Source organism: Tripterygium wilfordii, chromosome 4 (assembly GCF_013401445.1).
Source record: "Tripterygium wilfordii isolate XIE 37 chromosome 4, ASM1340144v1, whole genome shotgun sequence".
NCBI lineage: Eukaryota > Viridiplantae > Streptophyta > Magnoliopsida > Celastrales > Celastraceae > Tripterygium > Tripterygium wilfordii.
Window position 1 is genome coordinate 3,867,416 of NC_052235.1, and position 19,717 is coordinate 3,887,132.

Genomic DNA, 19,717 nt, shown 5'->3' on the forward strand with positions numbered 1-19,717 from the left:
GATGCCATTGATTGTCTAGTTGTGTTGGTTTTAAGGATATGGTGGATTATTCTGTTCAGAGAATGGAAGCATGGTCGGATGATTGTCTGCCTGCTTTGATTCACGTTCCTTCCCCCAAATTGTTGTGGTTGCAGCAGACCATTACAAAAGGGCACCACCATGAAAACAATCATTCCTGTTGTAGGAGTGAGTGATCGATGCTATGAACAAATTATTCTTAATACCCTATGAGATTGCTAACAGTTTTCAGAAAGAAAGAAAAACCAAATGAACATGATTCTTAATTTGGATCAGGTTAGGCTTGGATTATACTGTTTATGGTTTTCAGAAAAACGAAATACTGGCAATCCACAAAATTTTTAGACAATCCAAATGTGCATGAAACAGAAATATTCTAAACCAAGTCAATACATTGGGAGTGAACTATGGAGAGAGCGATTGAGGTAAGCCAACAACAGATTCGCAGGAAAAAAGAACTCTGGCCTTTTCAGCATCCGACTCTTCAGAGTGATATCTAAGCAGTTCCATTTCCCAATTCTTTCACCGGCACCAGCTTCTGGGGCTGCAATGACACCAACGAAACGGGGGTTAGTTCCTAATCATGTCTTGCAAATTTAAGAGACTACGTGATAGTTAAAGAACGAAAGAAGGAAAGCAATAAAGTTTTTTACCGCTGCCAACTCCTGCTCATGCTTTGGAATGAAAGCAGTATCAACCTTCCCATTTCTGAAGTCCTGTAACCCAAAATAAATAAATAAAAATTGAGACAATCAGATAGATAAGCAACTTCAAAGTTCACACCAGAGAAGCGGAAAGAGGCAATCCAATCTCAATTGGCAATATTCCGAGACAGAAATAGAGAGAGGAATGGAGAGAAATCACATAAGCAGATGGTGATTTTCCCTACCTCAATGTCGAGAATAAGTTTATGATAATCAATGGTTGTAGGAACCCCTGAAAACGGAAGAGAAATGACAAGGGATAGTATTAGCTGAGGAAGACAACACACATAAAGCACAAAGCAAATGGACTCAAGTCACTGTGAATTCAGCTATTGATCTCTGGTACAAACATCGTGAATTAATAATCCCCAACTCAACAAAAAGAGTCATGTGAACCTTTATGTGTGGAAAGCTAACTCCTAAATTATTACAGGCAACAGATGCATACTTCCTCGAATCTTCTAATTGAAGATTTCTTAATTCTTTACAATGAACTACCTCTGTGAATGCCAAGTGTTTATGAATTAAAATGCCACAAATCCTTCATGTGCATTAAGTGAAAGCCTAGCCATGACTTCAAGGGGTAATTAAGAAAAGAGAGAGAGAACAAGAAAGAGATAGATGCCAGAAGAAGGTGGATAGACTTACCTGTGATGATAGTGTCGTCAAGAGCTCTTTTCATGCGCTCAATTGCCTTCTCTCTTGTTGGAGCCCATACAATAAGCTAAAAATTTTCAAAGTTCATTAGAAGGTTGTCTCACAGCCAAAACTATCCAATATAGACAAATCGAACAGATCAACTTAACAAAGACATGCAACTATCATTTATTAACTGCCAATGCGAGACAAAATTAAAATTTGGTGCATAAGCTAGTGTTCATGTACCTACACGCATAAAGCCATGGCAGATACTAACAACTAAATACTAGATGGTGCCACTCTCTTTGCATGGAAGAGATAATTCTACAGAGTGGGAACATGGAAATCCTTACAACTGGGTTGGGAAAGACAGCTTTCCTACACTTATTCAAGGTAAGAAGAGGATAGTCAATAAGATTGTGGAATGTGGATTGGAAACTCTCCCTAAAAATCCCAGTTTCTGGGGCTATTTAAAATCGCAATTGCAAAAGATGCAAAGGTTAGTGAACTCTTCCACCATTCAAACAACAGTCTCTTATAATCGTCAGTCAGAAATGCTTCGAATGGGGAGCTTTAAATGCTCAAGTTTATGGTGTCTCTTTGAACCTAGAAAGGGTAGATAATGTCACTTCAAAACAACAAAGGATTTCGTATTCACTGTTCAGTCTTACTATAATGAAATAATTAGCACAACCATCAATGCAAGAACACTTTCCCTGGGATGCCAGAACTGCCCAAAAGTATAGCCTTCCTCATTGTGAAAGCTATTTTCGGACAGATCCTAATGACCAAAAATCTTTGTAGAAGATGTAGGTTTTTAGTGAATTGAATATGCCAATCATTTTATTCTTCATTGCAGTTGGTCTATAAGGCTTCTGGAAGTGGTTTGAAAACTCAGGCATCTCTAGGGCTATGATGAACACGGAAGAAGAAGAGAAAGAGTGAACCTTCTGTTTAATATAGAGATGAGGCACTACTAATTGGTTGATTTTGAGGCCACTACTAACTTATTGGTTGATTTGGAAGGCGAGGAACGATAGTTTCTTAGAAGACAAAGAACCCTCATTCAAAACGTAATAGAGTTTGCTATAACGCTTATTTGGCCCTTTTGTCATTGCAGGTCTAGTGTTTATAATCTAAAAATGCTATCAATTTAGCATCCCCTTAATCTGCTTGGGTGGCAACCCCTTGTGAATAAAACACATCTTTTGCAATCAAGAAGAAAAAAAGGATACAGTCCCCATTCAAGGTAACGTATATATCTACTATATTTTCTTCTATTGTTTGATTGCTCATTATTTTCCTTTGTTCATCAGCATGCTCAAATGAGTCCGTTGTTCACAGCCCGAAATTACTGTTAACTATTGCAGAAAATATAGTAGATATAATAATGATTCTCAACATGACCACAACAATTGTTAAGACCTGTCCATGGAGACAGTCCCCATTCAAGGTAATGTATGGCCTCATAAGAAATTAAACAAGGCCTATACTTCGTCAGTGAGCAAAGAAGCTCCTATTTACACCACAAAAAATATGCAGATCTGACTTTTGAACAATAATGATCGCAAGTAGAATGCAAACCAAAAACAAGTTCAAACTAAATGAACAGCACACATGCCATCAGCAACACATTGAGGGACACCCACTTACCAACCAACATGCAACATTTAATGACATAAATTTCCCATACATAGTTTAAGCAATATGATCAATATGAAGAATTCCAAGCATTAACAAACCTTTCCAAGAAGAGAATCATAGCTTGGAGGAACCACGTAATCAGGATAAACATGGCTATCCATTCTAACAAATGGACCACCAGAGGGCAAGTACGAGGTTATTCTCCCTGTTATTTAAAATGAAGAAGTGAGTTAGGTTCAAATAAATTTATCCTCCTCCCTAATTTTCACATTTAACTTTTCTGCCCAGACAAAAAAAAATCTCTTCCACAGTAAACAAGTGGACAATGAATGATACAACATTTTAATTGAACTATAAGAGAATTATGTGGGAACAGCCTCTCCACATTATGTGGGGGTAAGGTCTCCGTACATCCTGCATGTCCCGGACCCCATCCAATGGGGAAGGCTTGTGCACGAGAGGTTTTTTTTTTTTAAAATAGAATAAAAAATAATTATAACAAAGACAGTTCATGTGATGTGCAAGCCATAAATCTAAAAATGAAATTGAAAATGCAAACAATCACAGCACCATAGGTATGTGTCCCTAGGGATTCACTGTTTTCTAATATGGAAAGATGAGGGAAATTTCAATTAAGGACACAAACCCGTGATTTTATTGCAAGGTTTGATTTGGATGCACTTACATATAGAAAACCCAAAATGGAGAGAAAATAATATCGAAATGATACTGGGCGCATGCACGAAAACGACAAATAGATATCATTCACAGAAGTAAGCGCACACAACGAAAGCATCTCATGACATATATGGGCAAACCTGGCCCTGGTCGAAATCCTTTGAAAGCATCTTCCGCGTTAATACGACATTCGATGGAGTGTCCTCTGAGGGTAATATCTTCCTATAGAGCAGAACCCAGCAAGAGTTCATACAAACTATTGAATTTAAGCCCAGGACCTGAATCCTTAAAAAAAAAAAGAGGTTTCTCCTAACCTGCTTGTAGCGGAGTTTCTCACCCATTGCAACTCGAATTTGTTCCTCAATCAAATCGACAGAGGAAATCATTTCTGTCACAGGATGTTCAACCTGGATTTATCAAAAAGTAAAACATCTTTTCAGATAACGCACAAGTAATCAGCAAGAAGACATGTTTTACAATAACTTCATATGACCTGGATTCGAGTGTTCATTTCCATAAAGTAAAAGGAACCCCTCTCATCCAAAAGGAATTCAACTGTTCCGACACCAATGTATCCAATAGATGCTGCTGCCGCAACTGCCGCATCACCCATGGCTTTCCGCAACTCTGGTGTCAATGCAGGAGAGGGTGCCTCTTCCAGCAACTTTTGGTTACGTCTCTGTATAAAAAACTCATGTTCCTCAGAGTCCATTAATTGAATATTCTAGGTAGTCTGTTAACACATGAAACATAAAGATCGCAGAAAAAGACCACGCTTCCAATATTTCAAAAACCTTAACTCATTTCTCTATTGCGCTAAAATATGTGAAACATGGACGGCAGCATTACATTTCTGCACCGAACCAAACTTTAACACAGTAAAAATACACACATAAGTTTAACACTTGACAATGTGCAGTGTCCATCCACGAGGAGAATTAAAGAAATTTAGGCATAGTCTTGTTCTTTTCAATTAAGAGAAAAAAAAAATAATTATTAAAATTAGCAAAAAGTGCACAGTTCCACTCTGCACTTCAAGCTAACCAAAAACCAATAATATTTGTAGCACATCTGCACATGCAAACATGAATGATTTCACATCACCATTGCTTTTGGTTTACTGATGGACATCTTTTTCCTAGACAAATTGTGAGACAGCACCAAAAAGTGCGGAGGGCACAACATAATCTTTTAATAATTTAATGACTCCATCGATTGCTGTAATTTCATAGGAAAAAATAATTCTAACGATATCATTTCACTTTGGCCCTTTGCTTTCAAGTTTCAGCTTTCTTTTTTTGAATGCAAAACTAAGATTTTCGAATAGATTGCTGCTCTGTCTTAAGAACCAGAACTTGGTAATTGACAACCAGTTACTTTTTGCTTTAGAGAGACATGCTCCCCGAGGTGACTAGTTGAAGCTAAGACCCTACAGGGAGAATTTACTTAACAATGATAATAAGTTACCACCAGAGCTACTCTTCCACTCGTATCTCAAGTTTAAACAATGCTTGCTAAAAGCTACCACCAGAGCTACTCTTCCAATCTATCTCAAGTTTAAACTATGCTTGCAAATGTAATTATACCTATTTGAGTAGGCCAAAACCCCATGGGATCCATCGAAATTTTTTTGGGTATTTGAGTAGTAGTACCATCACTTGGCTTCAAAACCACTCACAACATGCAAAATGAGTAGGGATTAAATGCTCTAGTTTCTTATTTGAAGCATCAAAGTCGCTAAGAATCTACCAGCCATGTGGTTTTTAAGATTCAAAAAAGAAGCAAGTTAAACCCTTTCCATGGTGGTAGCTACTCCTTAGGATATTGAACAAGTTGAAGGTTTGAATCCTACCTCAAGCCAAAAAAACAAATGTAACAAAAAATAACATTATCTATCAAAAAAAAAAAAAATCCATGGTACCATTTAACTATCTTTAGGATTTACATTTACGAGATGCAACACAAAGGAAACAGGTCAAACAGCATGCGGAAATCATTAAGAGTACCTGGATACTGCAGTCACGCTCACCAAAGTGGACAACATTACCATATTTATCAGCAAGAACCTGTAACATCATATGGCATCCAGGGGAAAATAATAATTACATTATGGGCTCAAATAGTTAATAAAGTATAATAAAAATTTGTAAAGTTAAATTCCCCAAGGAATCTTTTGTTAGCAGTTCATGTGGACAATACCGCCATGAGTGCTATGCTTCCATGAGTTAGGCACTACAAGGTCTCCCCCCCCCCCCCAAAAAATACAGACATACCAACTCCTTTTCACTTGCTCGTTTTTTAAACATGATGTGGGTTTTTCCAAATGTCCATGGCATCCTGACTTGGGAGCTACCATGTCAACAAAGCAGATATGGTGAACATCCCTCACTAGAAACCCTTTCATAAGGTGGAGAAAGATTTATTGTGTTACATACTGAGGACACATGTTACCACAGGATCAGACATAACCATTTAGGTTGCTGCTAGTGTGTTCCAATGGTCAATAAGATCATTTTTCGACCTCATAAGCTCATAGATCAAAAATCAATGAATACTGAGAATTTTTAATATGTTGGATTTATATTCCTCATGAATGAACTTTTCCAAGCTACCCCACATTACATACTCGAAAAAGCTTCCTACTGAGCCATGGGTTTCAAATAATAATCTAGACATAGCAAGTACCTGGAATTCAATGTGCCTCGGATTTTGGATGTATTTCTCCAAATACACTCCATCATTGCCAAATGCAGCAGCAGCCTCACTCTTAGCTTGCTGTAAAACATATAAAGCCGATGACGTGATTACTAGTACAATTCCTCCAGATTTAAACTTGACAGGAAATTAAATTTAAAAATCATTACAAAGAAAATAAAGCTCATCAAAAAGTTGATGAAATCAAAAAATTGTCTAATCAAAATATTAAATAGAAGAATTGCAACATTTCCACAATATAACCAATCTTTTAGGCACTTTGGCAGGCCCTGAACTTTTTTTGTTATTGAGTTGAGGAGGGCAAGCAAGAAACATTCATTCATTACGTTACTGTAAATCACAACAACAGCATGAAGAAAAATGCGAGCTAAAGACATGCACACTATAGTGGCATCGTCACCACGGAAAAAGGTGATTTCACTCAAAACTTAAATTCTCACAAAAGAATTATAACAATAGGAGAGAAATGATTGGTTAATGGAGAGAGATTGTAATTTTAAGGAGCCTGTTCAGTATCTCATACAGCACTAGTAAATTTCTGGTACTTTCTTGGTACTGTTATTTCATTCCCATTCAAAAAATGGAGACAGGAGTAAAATAAGAAACAGGATATTTTCCCCTTAAGATCAAGTTTTTCAACTAGCACAATGGGAAAACAGAACATTAAGAAACCACAATCAGGATTCAGGGAAGAATTTCCGAACTTTGAGCACCAGGGGATGGTTATCCTCGAAGACATGATGAACAAGAATTACATAAAATGGAAGAAAAAACCATAAAAGAACACATCTTCTATAATTAGCATAATGCACTTGAGTTAATACCTGTAGCAACTTCACAAACTCGTCAGGTTCCTTAGCAAGACGCATTCCACGACCTCCACCACCAGCTGTTGCCTAAAATCCATGAACCGTTTGTCAGAAGCAAATACTTGAACACAGTTAATGGATCAAAATTATAATTAAAGCTTCATTTGATTGTACAAAAAAGAAGCATAAAGAGAAAGATCATTGGCAATTCAGAATAGCTGCATCAATGCAATACAAGGATTTCACATTAATATTATCAACTTCCATTGCATCCCATCAGGAATAAAAAATATAGAAATACAGCATCATCAAAGACATAATTCCAAAAATCATCAAATAAAATTATACACTTCTCATTCCACCAAATGATATTAAGAAAAGAAATCCTTCCACCAGACCACATGCTGCTCAATGTTTGAGCGAACTCATATGAGCCTTTTCCACATGTGATAAGAGGAACCTAAGAATTATGAATGCTACTCTTGTTAGCATTAAAAGTAGAAAAGGGCATGCATGGGCAGATTATATAGTTACAACAAGCCAGCATACTCATGTTAAGGGGTGAAACAATATACCTTGATCATCACAGGAAAACCAATATTGTTGGCTAGTCTGATTCCTTCCTCTGTGCTCTGCAATAAGAATTTATGTGAGGAAGTAAACCAAAAAAAAGAAGCAAAATTGTCCTTGCAACTCTTCCTATCCTGCATTTGTAAAAATAAAAATCACAAAATTACTGGAGAATGTAATACCTGTAACAATCCATCACTTCCTGGAACAGTTGGAACACCTGCATTTTTCATTGTTTCTCTTGCAGTTGATTTGTCACCCATAACACGGATGCTGTCAGGCTGTAAATGTGACCAAGAAATCAAACATTTGTTGCAAATTCAGGAAATGAGGATCAACTGTAACCCTGAATCTTTGTTAATAGTTTAATAATCAATTTGAACTATAGAAACTTTCCATAATCATCATCAAAGCCCTAACCCCAAAAGATTGGAGTCGGCTCAAAACACAGTTTTACAAGATAAATAGAGGGTTACGAGAAAACACATTTTATAGTGGGAGGTTTTTGAGGGCATCAGTAAACAAGTGAGAAGATCTTCCATGAGCAGGTCTCTCCTCTTAACCATCTAAGCATCCCACTTTTTCTTAATTGCATAAAAAAAAATTACAGATGCTAAGAACAAAAACAAACTTGTATGAGATGCAACTTCTTGGAGATATTTATCTCCCTCTCTACAGAAACTAGTGGGATTAATCAGTTTACTGATATACGTAATATTGGTGTAATAATTTAAAAAAAATAAAGCATGACTCCATTTAGTAAATATTATGTTAAGTTCGGTGTTATGCATGAGTCCATTTAGTTACCTCGGAAAAGGAAAATGAACAACATAGGGCACAATTCATATGTCTAAATATTCCACTGTAATCGCTATTAAAATTCTTGGTCGCCAGAGAGCTAACGAAAGCCCAAACTTGAGATTTACAAACTTTCCTCACCCTGTCTACCCAATTCATATGTCTACATTCTCATGCACAGCTTCTATGATTTCGAAAAAAGGACAACTTAGCCTCTAGCTCAACTAGCATAAGTTTAAGAAGGTTGAGGCATTAAGTCACTCCATTCAGAAAAGATAAAGATGTATTTATAAAAGACTTTTTAAGTTTTGCATACTCTTAAATCAGAAAATTTTACTTGATTTTTAGTACTTACATTTGGTCCAATAAAGTTAATTCCATGCTCTTTGCACATTTCAACAAAAACAGCATTTTCAGCCAGGAAACCGTATCCAGGATGCAACATGGTACATCCACGGCTGACAGCAGCAGATAGAACATTTGGGATTACTAAATACCTGCAGAATTAGTCATATACGTAAATCCAAAAAGTATACAACGGATTACGACATAATGATGCAGCATGTTATAGTTGGCCTATGATTTGATATAACCTCAAGCTCACATATAGGTGAAATATTTTTCCCTTCAAAAAACTGATATTTTGATTATGATTGTCGTTTTAATATTCAAGATTAGTTATGGAACCTCAAAAGGGATGGAAAAAAAAGTAGGACTATCTTGATCATACATTTCCTGTTGATGATGCAATGAAAAATAAGATATCTTGATTCCAAATTTCCAATAAGTGCTTATTGAGGAAATCAAAATATGATGACTTACGATTGACTGCTTGGTGCTTCTCCTATGCAAACTGATTCATCAGCCAATTTCACATGAAGTGCATCCTTGTCGATTGTCGAGTAAACAGCAACACAAGGTATCCCCATCTCATGCGCAGTTCGAATAACACGAACAGCAATTTCTCCTCTATTTGCCACCAGAATTTTATCAGCACGACATACAGTACTAAGAGCTCCACCATTCTTCTTAGACTTACGACTAACTTGCGCAGTCTGAGCTCTTTGTCTTGGCAAGTTTACATTGCTTCCGGCCAAAAAGCTACATTGGGAACTCTTGATTCCTCTAGTTCTCCCAATAAAAAGATCCTATTATTTGAGAAATTATATATATTAGAGGGAAGGCTGAATTGATAACACTAATAGGGAAACGACCACAGTCTATCACACTGGCCTTCAACCAATTAAATTAAAAATATAGGGAGGCTATTTCACAAAGGGTCGAACTCTTCTGCACAAGAACAGAACAATGGCAATAACTTTTGGAGTTTAACCATTTTATCATAAGAAATTTATAAAAGCCTAAACTAAGACAGACAAAACATGATGTGCAAGTCATAATTGATTGTCGTTCTGAACATGCTAAATCATACGAAAAGATGGAAAATGCTGGCTTCAGGACAATTTTCCCATTTCATTCAACATACTCTCGTGTGAATCAGCAAATAGCTGCGTCGGGAAACACAGTGATTCAGCAAATACCATACCTTCGAAAGAAAACCCTTTGAGTTCATGACAATCCGCTAGTAAACTAAGTACCCAGAGACATGAAACACAATGCGATACTCAAGACCAGATATCAATCCCGAAACAAAAGCAGAAAAAAAAAAGTAAATAGAAATCAAGCAAGAGCCATAGAATTGTAGTAGAGGACTTACCGGAGGAGAAGTGATAGATTTGCATGTAGTCATAGTCATGGAGGCCTCCATTGTCAATGTAGGAAGAGGGAAGCTCTAGCGACAAAACCCATGTCAGACTAGCTGATACTTGTAAGAAAAATCAAAAATCAGATCCAGTACAGCTGAAGATAACATATGATTACCTGTTAAAGGCGAACTAAGACAGAAACTTCGATCCAAATCTTGAGAGACGGGGAGAGAGAGAGAGAGGTGGAGTTGGATTGTGTGTGTGGATGGTGTTTATGAAGAGAAACGAAGAGCAAGGAAAAGCTTCGATGAAAACGAGGGAAGTGAGGGAGGCTTGATTGAATCCTCCGCCTGAATGGTTGGGACTTCTGTTGCCTCTTCTTGACCATTTTCCCCTGTTTTTTTTTTTTTATTCCCCTCAAAGTTTAGTGCTCTACCCAATAATAACGTGCCATGTCAGCAATACAATCGAATGGCCCCCACCCTAAGGCCGCGTTTGGAGCACCCTCTCCGCCCGGAACAGATTGGAACGTTTCCGATTGATGTGACAAATTTTAATTTGGTCGGCGTGCGTTGAAGAAATTTAATTTGGTAGTAGTTTTACAGTCTTCGTGTTCTTTTTTTTTTTTTTTTTCATATAATCTTCATGTGACTTTTTCTTTGAAATCATGCCATAATTTAGTTTAATCTTTCTGAAATTGAACTTTGAGTGGAAAGGCCATACGCTTGAAAATGAGTCTAGTAAAGCCATTCCTGTAGAGAATGATGTAAAATAAAGATATACGTCTGTGGAAAGACCCTCCAACATCAAATCCAACCACAAATTCTGGCATCCAAGTGTTGGGACAAGCAACGTTATACACCATCTCCTTCTATTTGCCAGGACTTCCTCCACCAGTTAAATTTGCTTGTACTAAAAAACATTCACGATTGATTTACAATAAACATTAACCAGGTAGTATAATAACATACAACACAGGGTTCAACCAAACCACCACTCGTTTGGCAGGCAACTCAGAACAAAGATACCTTCTATGACAACTTGTAAACGTTTCCTTTCGCATCAGGAAGGTGGCATTGAAGAGCTGATGACATAATATTGGTCAGGACTCGGGAGAGAACTTCTACCTTGGCCTTAAAGTTCGCTGTGAAAGAAAACAATCAGTTAAAGAACGATAATCTATTTAAGCAAAGTGATATTATTCCGGTATTAGCATAACAGACTCTCTATATATGTTTTAATTGCAAGTTTTTTCAAAAAAAAAACTAAAAAATTAAAGAATGAAGAGCTACTGAGCTTTGCAGAACTTATTATTGCTGTTCAAATTCAATCCAGTAACAAATAGTCATCAGTGTACTATTGTTTCCCTCTACTTCAGAGGGATTAAAGTTAAAAGGCCAAACACTAGATAGGAAAATTTGTTGAAGAAAGAGCTTAACTGTCTGCCTATCATTAGCTGTCTGTGGCTGTCTGTCAGACGTTCTATCCATGTCAGGCATCAATTCTTGATTAGCATGCTTATAGAATGCCTGTAGTGCTCGCCCAACAAATGTGCGGACTATATTCACTTCCATAGCAGATAAATTGGTGCCCTGCAATTCAATTCAAGCAATCAGATAAGAGTATGAAAAGGGAAAACCTCAATCTCAACCTCTCTCTGGGTCTCACTCTCCTTCTCCTCTCAGGCTCTCACACATATACAAACTGTAGATTGTAGTTCATGAAACATATATTTCTGATAAGTTATTACAATGTCGTTACTTTGAGATGCATTTTATCTGGCATAGTTCCATAAGATTCACTTTCCAGAAAGAAATATCCAAAATCAGTTTCTCAATGTGGCCTAAGTATACACATTACAGAATTACAACCCCTACTAAACCAGCCCCAGATCTATAGCTAGCTGTATGCCAGATGCAATTGGCAGCACTTATACTTTTCAAGGATATATGACCAAAGCTCATCCACCGAAGGCATAAACAAAATTAAAAAAATAACTTCCAAAATTTCAGAACTGTTTCAACAATAATGTTGCAACATCAAACGAATATAGGTCAATATTATATTTAATGGTTTTAAAGTAGCAGATTATGTTGCTTGGGTCAGATGAATAGGAATCCCCTTATCTCTCATCAACCGCATCAAGACATATCACTTACGAAATAAAACTCTCTTTGCTTCAAATTATGCTCATATTATAATTCATCATTCCCAATGGAGGGCAAATATTGAATTCCGTAAATATCAGGTACATAAATTCACAAGGGAAATGAAGAGCATACCGTCACTGCATATGCACCACTAAAATTCTCCATTTCACTCTCAACTTTATGAAACCTTACATTCCTGATGTCCTCAATAAGAGACCTTACCTAAGCCAAAATAAACGTACAAATCAATCATTCAAATTTCTTCAAAAAGTATAAACATATAACCAAAAGGTCCAAGGAATTTCAAACATACCATGTATATGTCACGAATGTCATCGCTTGCGCTGCCATAAATACAATTATAGTTAAGAGGAAATATACTCCAATGTGGAAGTACATACTAAAATAATAGTCTTCAAACTCACTGGTCAAATAGAATTTTTGAGATTTCCATGTAATGGAATGGCAATGGCTGAAATCCGCGAGAATCTCGCTCAACCTCCAAAGCTCGCGTTAAATTATCTAGTTCATAAAGCAGAAAATAATAATTACTTCCAGGAACTATCTTTCTTCATCATTTCCTCAGGGTTAGTCTGAACAAATTTGAATTTAAATTCTAAAGAAAGAAAGCAAGCCCGATAGTCACAATATAATGCATGAAGAATTTGGAATTTAGAATTTAGAATAGGCACTTCATAAGCCAATTGGATATTCTGTTATTTCAACCAACGATGCACAGACAAAGATGAACATAGAACTATGAGTCTATAACTTTAAATACAGAAATTGGCAAGATATATTACTTGAAATAAACTTCAAAAATTGTCGCAGTGCATGAATTTGGAATTGAGACTGCATAAGTCAATTGCATATTCTATTATGTCAATCAACGACCCACAGAAAACAATGAACATAGAACCATAACTTTGAATACAGAAATTGTACTACTTGAGGTAAAAGTGCAAAATCACCACGTGTCAAATTAAGAAGCAGAGCTATAGCATGTCACATATTTTTACTTTAGAGGAAAAAAACTAGTTCTTAAGATGGGATGGATTCCCATTTCTCGGCTTTAGCCTTTTCCAAATTACATGACCAAATATCATTCACAGCCAGCCAACATATTCTCATACAAGTGACCATATGTATGCATAGGTGACCATTACACGCTAAAGAGCTCACCAATCAACATCCATTGTGGAGGCCGAATTGAACATTTCCCACGCTTCTTCAAAGCCATGGCTAGCCATAGCGGTACTTGAGTCGCTATTTGTGGCATAAATGGACCAAATGTGCCCTATCATGCAACCAGATGAACAATATACAAAATTAGATAAACTAACGAATCAAACCATATGAACCCAAAAGAGGTTGCTAGAATTTGAAGTTTTGAACATACACAAATGAAATTAAGAGGATCCATTGTCATATTGGGCACGATCTCCACCAATTCATCCTCCGCCATAAACTCGATCTAGACAGTACAAGCTTCAATCAAATCCTAAGAATTGCACAAAGCCAAACATGTACAGGAACACCAAAAAAAAAAAATACCTCTTCGGGAGAAAAAAGAGATACATGAGTATCAGATTGACCGGCCATCTAGTGATATCAAGAATCTGTTTTGCAGTAAACTACTAGTCTATAAAGCACTGATATGGGTACATGGACGGGTACGGTATAATACAGTTACGGGGATACGGCAATTCCGGAAATTCTACGATACCGGTGTACCTGAAATAAATAGTATAGAAATATCACATATCCTTTGAAGCATAGAAAACAGAAGTTCCATAAATATATATATTTTTATATATAATTTCAAGACACTAAGAGCGCCGCCGGTAGGGTCGCTGCAGTCCGGGTGATTTGTTATCAGACAAATCTACCGACCATAAAACCAACCGAGTTGCTAGAAAGTGCAAAATAAGAAAAACTGATTTGCATTGTCACCGAGATGTAGAAAGGTCGTTCGATTATGCACCTGGTTGCACCCAAGAGCCAAAACAGGTGTGGAAAAGCAAAGCAACTCCTTCTCCGTACCCGTCAATGGGACAATCGAAATCGGATGGTTTCCTCTACTTCTGCACTGAACTTCAGAGACCTTGGACATCAGATGAAACCCCACAGCCAAAGCAAAATATTCCGCCGGCCCAACATCAAGAGTGAGACGTGTGGCCCAAATACTAGGGTATTGGGTTTATAAAAGGCCATAGCCCAGCCCACAAAAGGGAGGAGTCTTTTTTTTGGTAATTTCGCTGCTATATTGTGTCCTCCTGGAAAACCCTACTCTGAACGCTTCTCACTTTCTCAGCTTCAGCTGGCGCACTGTTCTACAACTTCTCTGTTATTCATGTACGCGTATTAATTGAATTTTATCTATTTGTTTTTCTAAAGAAACTTCATTGCTGTGTCAAAGGATTTTATTGGAAATTACAAAAAAAAGAGGAGGGACTTGACATGTTTTTGTCTGATGATTTCGTGCCGTTTTAGCATTCAAGCCTCGACAAGTGTTGCTAGCAATGACGAAAAGGAGCCAAAAGGGGGAAAATAACAAGATTCATACTTTAAAAGAAGACCAGAAAGGGCTTCTACTTCGTTCAGTTGCTCAATATTTAGAATGCAGTGGGTTCTCCAAAACGCTGAAGAAGCTTCTTTCTGAAGCAAAGATTGAGGTATAAATTCTGGGTTTTCATTGAGAGGAATGCTGCTTGTTCTGCCAAGTTAATATTGTTGTTTGCATTTTAGCTGTTGTGCTTGTCCACGTCAAGGGGTATAATTGTGTGATGAGTAATGATAGAGTCCAAAAAGTTTGGTGAAGAAATTTCTTGTGAAGCTTAGGGTGGAATAATTGAAAATTATTTTCAGTGGATTGGATTTGTTTTTATATTTTGATGGGTTAGAGAGTAGAGACAAGTAGAAAATGGTCATTGATTAATTATTTTAGGTTCTGAACTCGTGGTTTATTGAGTTTTTTCACAAGGAAATATCCAGGGCTCTTTGAGTAGCCACTGCCCTAGCATAGGTGGTGTTCTCATCGCTGAGTTATAAGTCCTTAGATGGTTATTTGGTGATTTTGTTTCGCCGTAAACATTTTCTACTAATCGGTGGATTCCCTTTTAGGTTGTGAAGAGTTTTGCATTCTGGTAATAGCTGTCTGCATGATAATAGGCTCATTTAAAACTGATAACATCTCCAAACTCAATATGATTCTGATTTATGATTACTGAAGAATATTTTTAATTGTTTCTATTGAAAGATTTGGAATAAGTAACACGACTAACGTTTTTGTATTTATTTTACTCCGTAACAAGATTTAGAAGAAGTAACACCACTAAAAAAAGGGGTCGAATTTCTCTAATGAATCTGTGTAACGTGTCCAATCACCAAATTGTGGTTTGTGAAAGATTCCCACTGAGCTGTTGACTAATTTCTGAAGATGGAGTGATGTGCTTCTCAACTTCATTTGGTTCATTTGTTCTTTGGCATTCTTCTTTGTAGAACTTTTGGGTGATGATTTACTCAGCTAATGTTTCTCATGACTTTTGCAGAAAGATGAGGTTGGGTGTTCCTCACTGAATTTGGAAGAGATGTTCTGCAAGTATTTGGAGACACGGTAGGAGGATTTTTGATGTCAAAATGATTGGCATTTTACAAATACTTGTTCCATGAAGCATCTTTTATTGTAGAATCCAATACATGATTTTTCTAATATTTTGATTAATAAAGTAAAAAAAAAAAGATCTATTCATCATTGTCTTTCCCTCTCTTGTCTTTGCATTCGGCATATTTTTGAAATATATATGCTGGAGGCCCACCAATAGTTGGAGTACATTATATATATAGATGGAAATCATGGCTTATTTACATCTTTGATAATGATGGATGCTTCCATTTTCCTTAATTTTTAGTAAGTCTGTGTGATGTAGAGGTTGACTCTTCTGATTATGTTGCTTTGTGCAGTTATTATTCTGATTTACTCTTTTCTAGCAAGTGCATTGTTTTTTTAATATATATTATTAAAATGTTTTCCTTTCCCTTTTCAAAATGATTCTAGTCATTCTGAGATGATAACAAATACTGGGTCATCGGAATTAGATGTGAAACCTGAAAAGAAAGAGAAGAATGACAAGAATTATGATTTTATTGGGGAAGAAAAGGATGTCAGTGATAAAGTAAGAAAGGAGTTGGCTAATGGCACTGCGTGTGAATCAGTAGATAAAAAACGCAAGGAGAAGAAGAAGCAGAAAGTCAAGTTGAGTTCAGAATCTCCAAATGGTAATGTGGAAGATCAAAAAGAAAAATCTACACACGTATTGTCAGAGAAAAAGAGAGAAACTGATGATGATGTGGAGAATGCGTCGAAGGCTAAGAAGAAAAAGAAAATTAAGCTTTCTGATCTTGATGGCGTTGAGCAACGTGGTACTGAGAAAGTACAACTGAATGAGGAGACTAAGCAAGTGGATAGGTCAGAGGATTCACCAATTTTCAATGTGATTGCTGGGACTGCAAAGGATGATATTAAAATTTCAGAACATAATGTGACTTGCAAAGATAACAAAGGTTCCAGGAAAAGGAAAAGATCTGCATCTGTTGATGAGGATGAGGATTCTATACCTACTGAAAAACCAAAACGTAGAATGGCAGATGATTCAGAAGTGCGTGATGAAGATGGGAAAGCTACAAAGATAGAAGGGTCCACGGGAACTGATGTACAAGCTGGTGGGGTAAGTAACGGAGAAAATGGCCAGCTTGGTCTCATTTCTCAGGAAAATATGGACCTTAAGAGAAATGGAGATAAATCTCTGCAGAAAACCGCAAAGAAGCAACGGAATGGTTCAGTTGAGGTATTGATCTAAACACATGCATTATCTCTTTATCTATTTTGGTGGAAGCGTGTAGGACCATGTTCTTCAATTGAAACCTAGTTCCTTTGGTTTTCAGAATGTCAGTAGAGGTTTTGACCTGCCATAGCTTTTGCAAGTATGCAACCATGTCTCACCATTAGTTTCCATCCATAGATGCAATGTGTTATCTCATAATGAAGCATTCTTGAACCTAGATGATGTTTGTGCAAAACTGCTTTAAACTAAACTGCTTTAAACTGACCATATACATATTTGAACCTTGGAAATCCAGCATGTATTTAGGCCGATTTCCAAATTTTGTACAAAATTTGGAAATTGAAGACAAATTTAACTTAACTTGGTACAGCCTCTCCACATATTATATGGAGGTAAGGTCTACGTACATTGTCTGTCCCCGACCCTGTCCACTGCGGGAGCCTTATGTACGGGAGTTGTTTACCCATATCTTTTATTTCTTGATTATGTCCCAATATGATTTGTTCTAAACCCATATAGATTTATCACCAGAATTTGCATTTACAAGTACTGTTTTTACAGGCAAAGAAGCCATTTCAAAGGGTAAACGTTGATGAGGTTGTATTTCGGGACGAGAGGCTGCAAGATAATTCGTACTGGGCTAAGGTTTTATAAGTCTTCTTGGTTGTTTCTGTTACTGTCTTGCGCCTCATGTAAATAAATTCTTTAACTTTTGTTACCATTCTGCAGGATGGTGCTGAGACTGGCTATGGTGCCAAGGCTCAAGAAATTCTTGGACAAGTTAAGGGAAGGTACGTACTCAGAATTTTCACCATCTTCAAGAGAACTTGGAGATATGAGTGAAAAAAGGTCTTCATTTTGTATCAAAACCATCTTTATTGCAAGTATGAACCAAGAACGTAGTTATAATGCCTATAAAAAATAAGATAAAATTGGCTGGTTCTTCTTGTCTGATTTAAGAATTGAGTCCATTTGATCAAACAAGTCGGTTGCCAGGAGGCCCAGGAACAATATAACATTTTGATAGCTGAGATCCCATTGTGACCATTTAATCCTGCATTTTTTACTCATATCAGCTGAGTTTCTGAATGGATTGTAGAACCTTGTTGGAAATTGCAATTTGGATTGGCCCCTGAAATATAAATGCCCATAGTGTATTTTTGTTCCTTGAGAATTACCACAGCAAAACTTTTTCTGTTGAGACTTTTGTCGATAAGGAATATAAAGAGGAAAGAACAGGAGCATCTCTACTACTAGGATTACAAGGAGAAATGAACACTTAAAAAGGGAGAAAATAAGAAAAAATTGTGTTGTTTTATATGTTAGATGTTTTTGGTGGAAGAAGAAGCTGGAAAAACAGTCTAAGGCACTAAGGCAGTTACTTTGAGAGGTGGAAAATGGGAGAGCCAGTTTGAGCATACGATCTGTGGAGGATAAGTCTGTTTAATCTTATTTCTGCGTTACTGAGAGGTTGCTTTTCTGTTTTGAATCGTGATGATCAGGTTGTAATAGCCCAACATTGTTGCACCAAGACCGATATTCTAGATTGAGCGATGTCTGAAAAATTATATATAAACATATACATTTATTTATTTTATTTGAGCATATAGGACTTACTAACTGTGGTTGCTGTGGTCTCCCATGTAAACAAATGGGGTATGAGTTATATGCTATACCTCATGAAAAACTATAGGGGAAGTCCTTCATTGTTAATGAATATGTCAAATGGTACTCCCTTGCCTTTAGACACGATGGATAAATAATCCTTGAGCATCGCTGTTTTAAAACTTATATTCTTCGATTATTTGGGATTTACTCTGTAAGGGTGGGTCTAATGTGACCAGATCTTGATTTAGAATATTAGAATAAGAAGCTATAGAGAGAGTTGTACGCGGTTTTCAAATCACCAGGAATGAGACTGCCTTCCTTCATGCTCTTTGGTGTTACTTTTTGGGGGGATTGATGAATATGCATTTTATGATTTAGTGAAACTCATCTTAGGAAACTACAATTAGAATAAGAAGCAGTAACACCATTAAATCGCTTGTTCTTTAATCATTGCCTTTGTTGTAATAACGATGTCCTCACTCTGTATCAGGGGTTTTCGACATGAAAAGACCAAGAAGAAGCGTGGCAGCTACAGAGGAGGTCAAATTGATATGCAATCCCATTCAATAAAGTTTGATGCTTCTGATGATGAGTGATTGGAGAATCCCTTGCGCGATACTCTCTCTTGTTTTCCCGTCTTTTGTTGTTGATGAGGATCTGATATGTTCATGGAAACACTTTCTTTCTCTTTTGATGGGTTGAGATTATTATGCCACAAATGATGTGGGGGGTTTTTGTCTAAATCTTTTGTAACTTAAGAAATAGATGGCTCCATGATGTGTAGTTTTTCTCTTATTACGTTGTCTTGATAATCTCAATTTTTTATTTTGTTTT

The 19,717-nt window shown here is 36.8% G+C and overlaps 3 protein-coding genes across 3 annotated transcripts; 1 reads left to right on the forward strand and 2 right to left on the reverse strand.

Annotated features, from left to right (window-relative positions):
• Positions 1–253: 253 nt before the first annotated feature.
• LOC119996382 (biotin carboxylase 1, chloroplastic) lies at positions 254–10,662 on the reverse strand. The gene is made up of 17 exons (XM_038842981.1): positions 10,457–10,662; positions 10,293–10,367; positions 9,398–9,723; positions 8,931–9,072; positions 7,960–8,058; positions 7,783–7,839; positions 7,223–7,294; positions 6,369–6,458; positions 5,690–5,749; positions 4,177–4,362; positions 3,998–4,090; positions 3,824–3,905; positions 3,104–3,210; positions 1,371–1,446; positions 908–954; positions 672–734; positions 254–562 (listed from the first exon to the last, which is right to left on the reverse strand). Exons 2-17 carry the CDS (start codon positions 10,341–10,343, stop codon positions 515–517), a joined length of 1,599 nt encoding a protein of 532 aa, XP_038698909.1. The 5' UTR covers positions 10,344–10,367; positions 10,457–10,662; the 3' UTR covers positions 254–514.
• Positions 10,663–11,067: 405 nt separating this feature from the next.
• LOC119996385 (DNA replication complex GINS protein PSF2-like) lies at positions 11,068–14,567 on the reverse strand. Its single transcript, XM_038842985.1, has 9 exons — positions 14,416–14,567; positions 13,986–14,165; positions 13,831–13,905; positions 13,614–13,728; positions 12,857–12,953; positions 12,745–12,775; positions 12,564–12,653; positions 11,721–11,873; positions 11,068–11,425 (listed from the first exon to the last, which is right to left on the reverse strand). The coding sequence occupies exons 2-9, from the start codon at positions 14,031–14,033 to the stop codon at positions 11,405–11,407; spliced, it is 630 nt and encodes a 209-aa protein (XP_038698913.1). The 5' UTR covers positions 14,034–14,165; positions 14,416–14,567; the 3' UTR covers positions 11,068–11,404.
• Positions 14,568–14,658: 91 nt separating this feature from the next.
• LOC119996383 (nucleolar and coiled-body phosphoprotein 1) lies at positions 14,659–19,717 on the forward strand. The gene is made up of 7 exons (XM_038842983.1): positions 14,659–14,786; positions 14,925–15,106; positions 15,983–16,047; positions 16,489–17,278; positions 17,837–17,920; positions 18,005–18,066; positions 19,374–19,717. Exons 2-7 carry the CDS (start codon positions 14,954–14,956, stop codon positions 19,477–19,479), a joined length of 1,260 nt encoding a protein of 419 aa, XP_038698911.1. The 5' UTR covers positions 14,659–14,786; positions 14,925–14,953; the 3' UTR covers positions 19,480–19,717.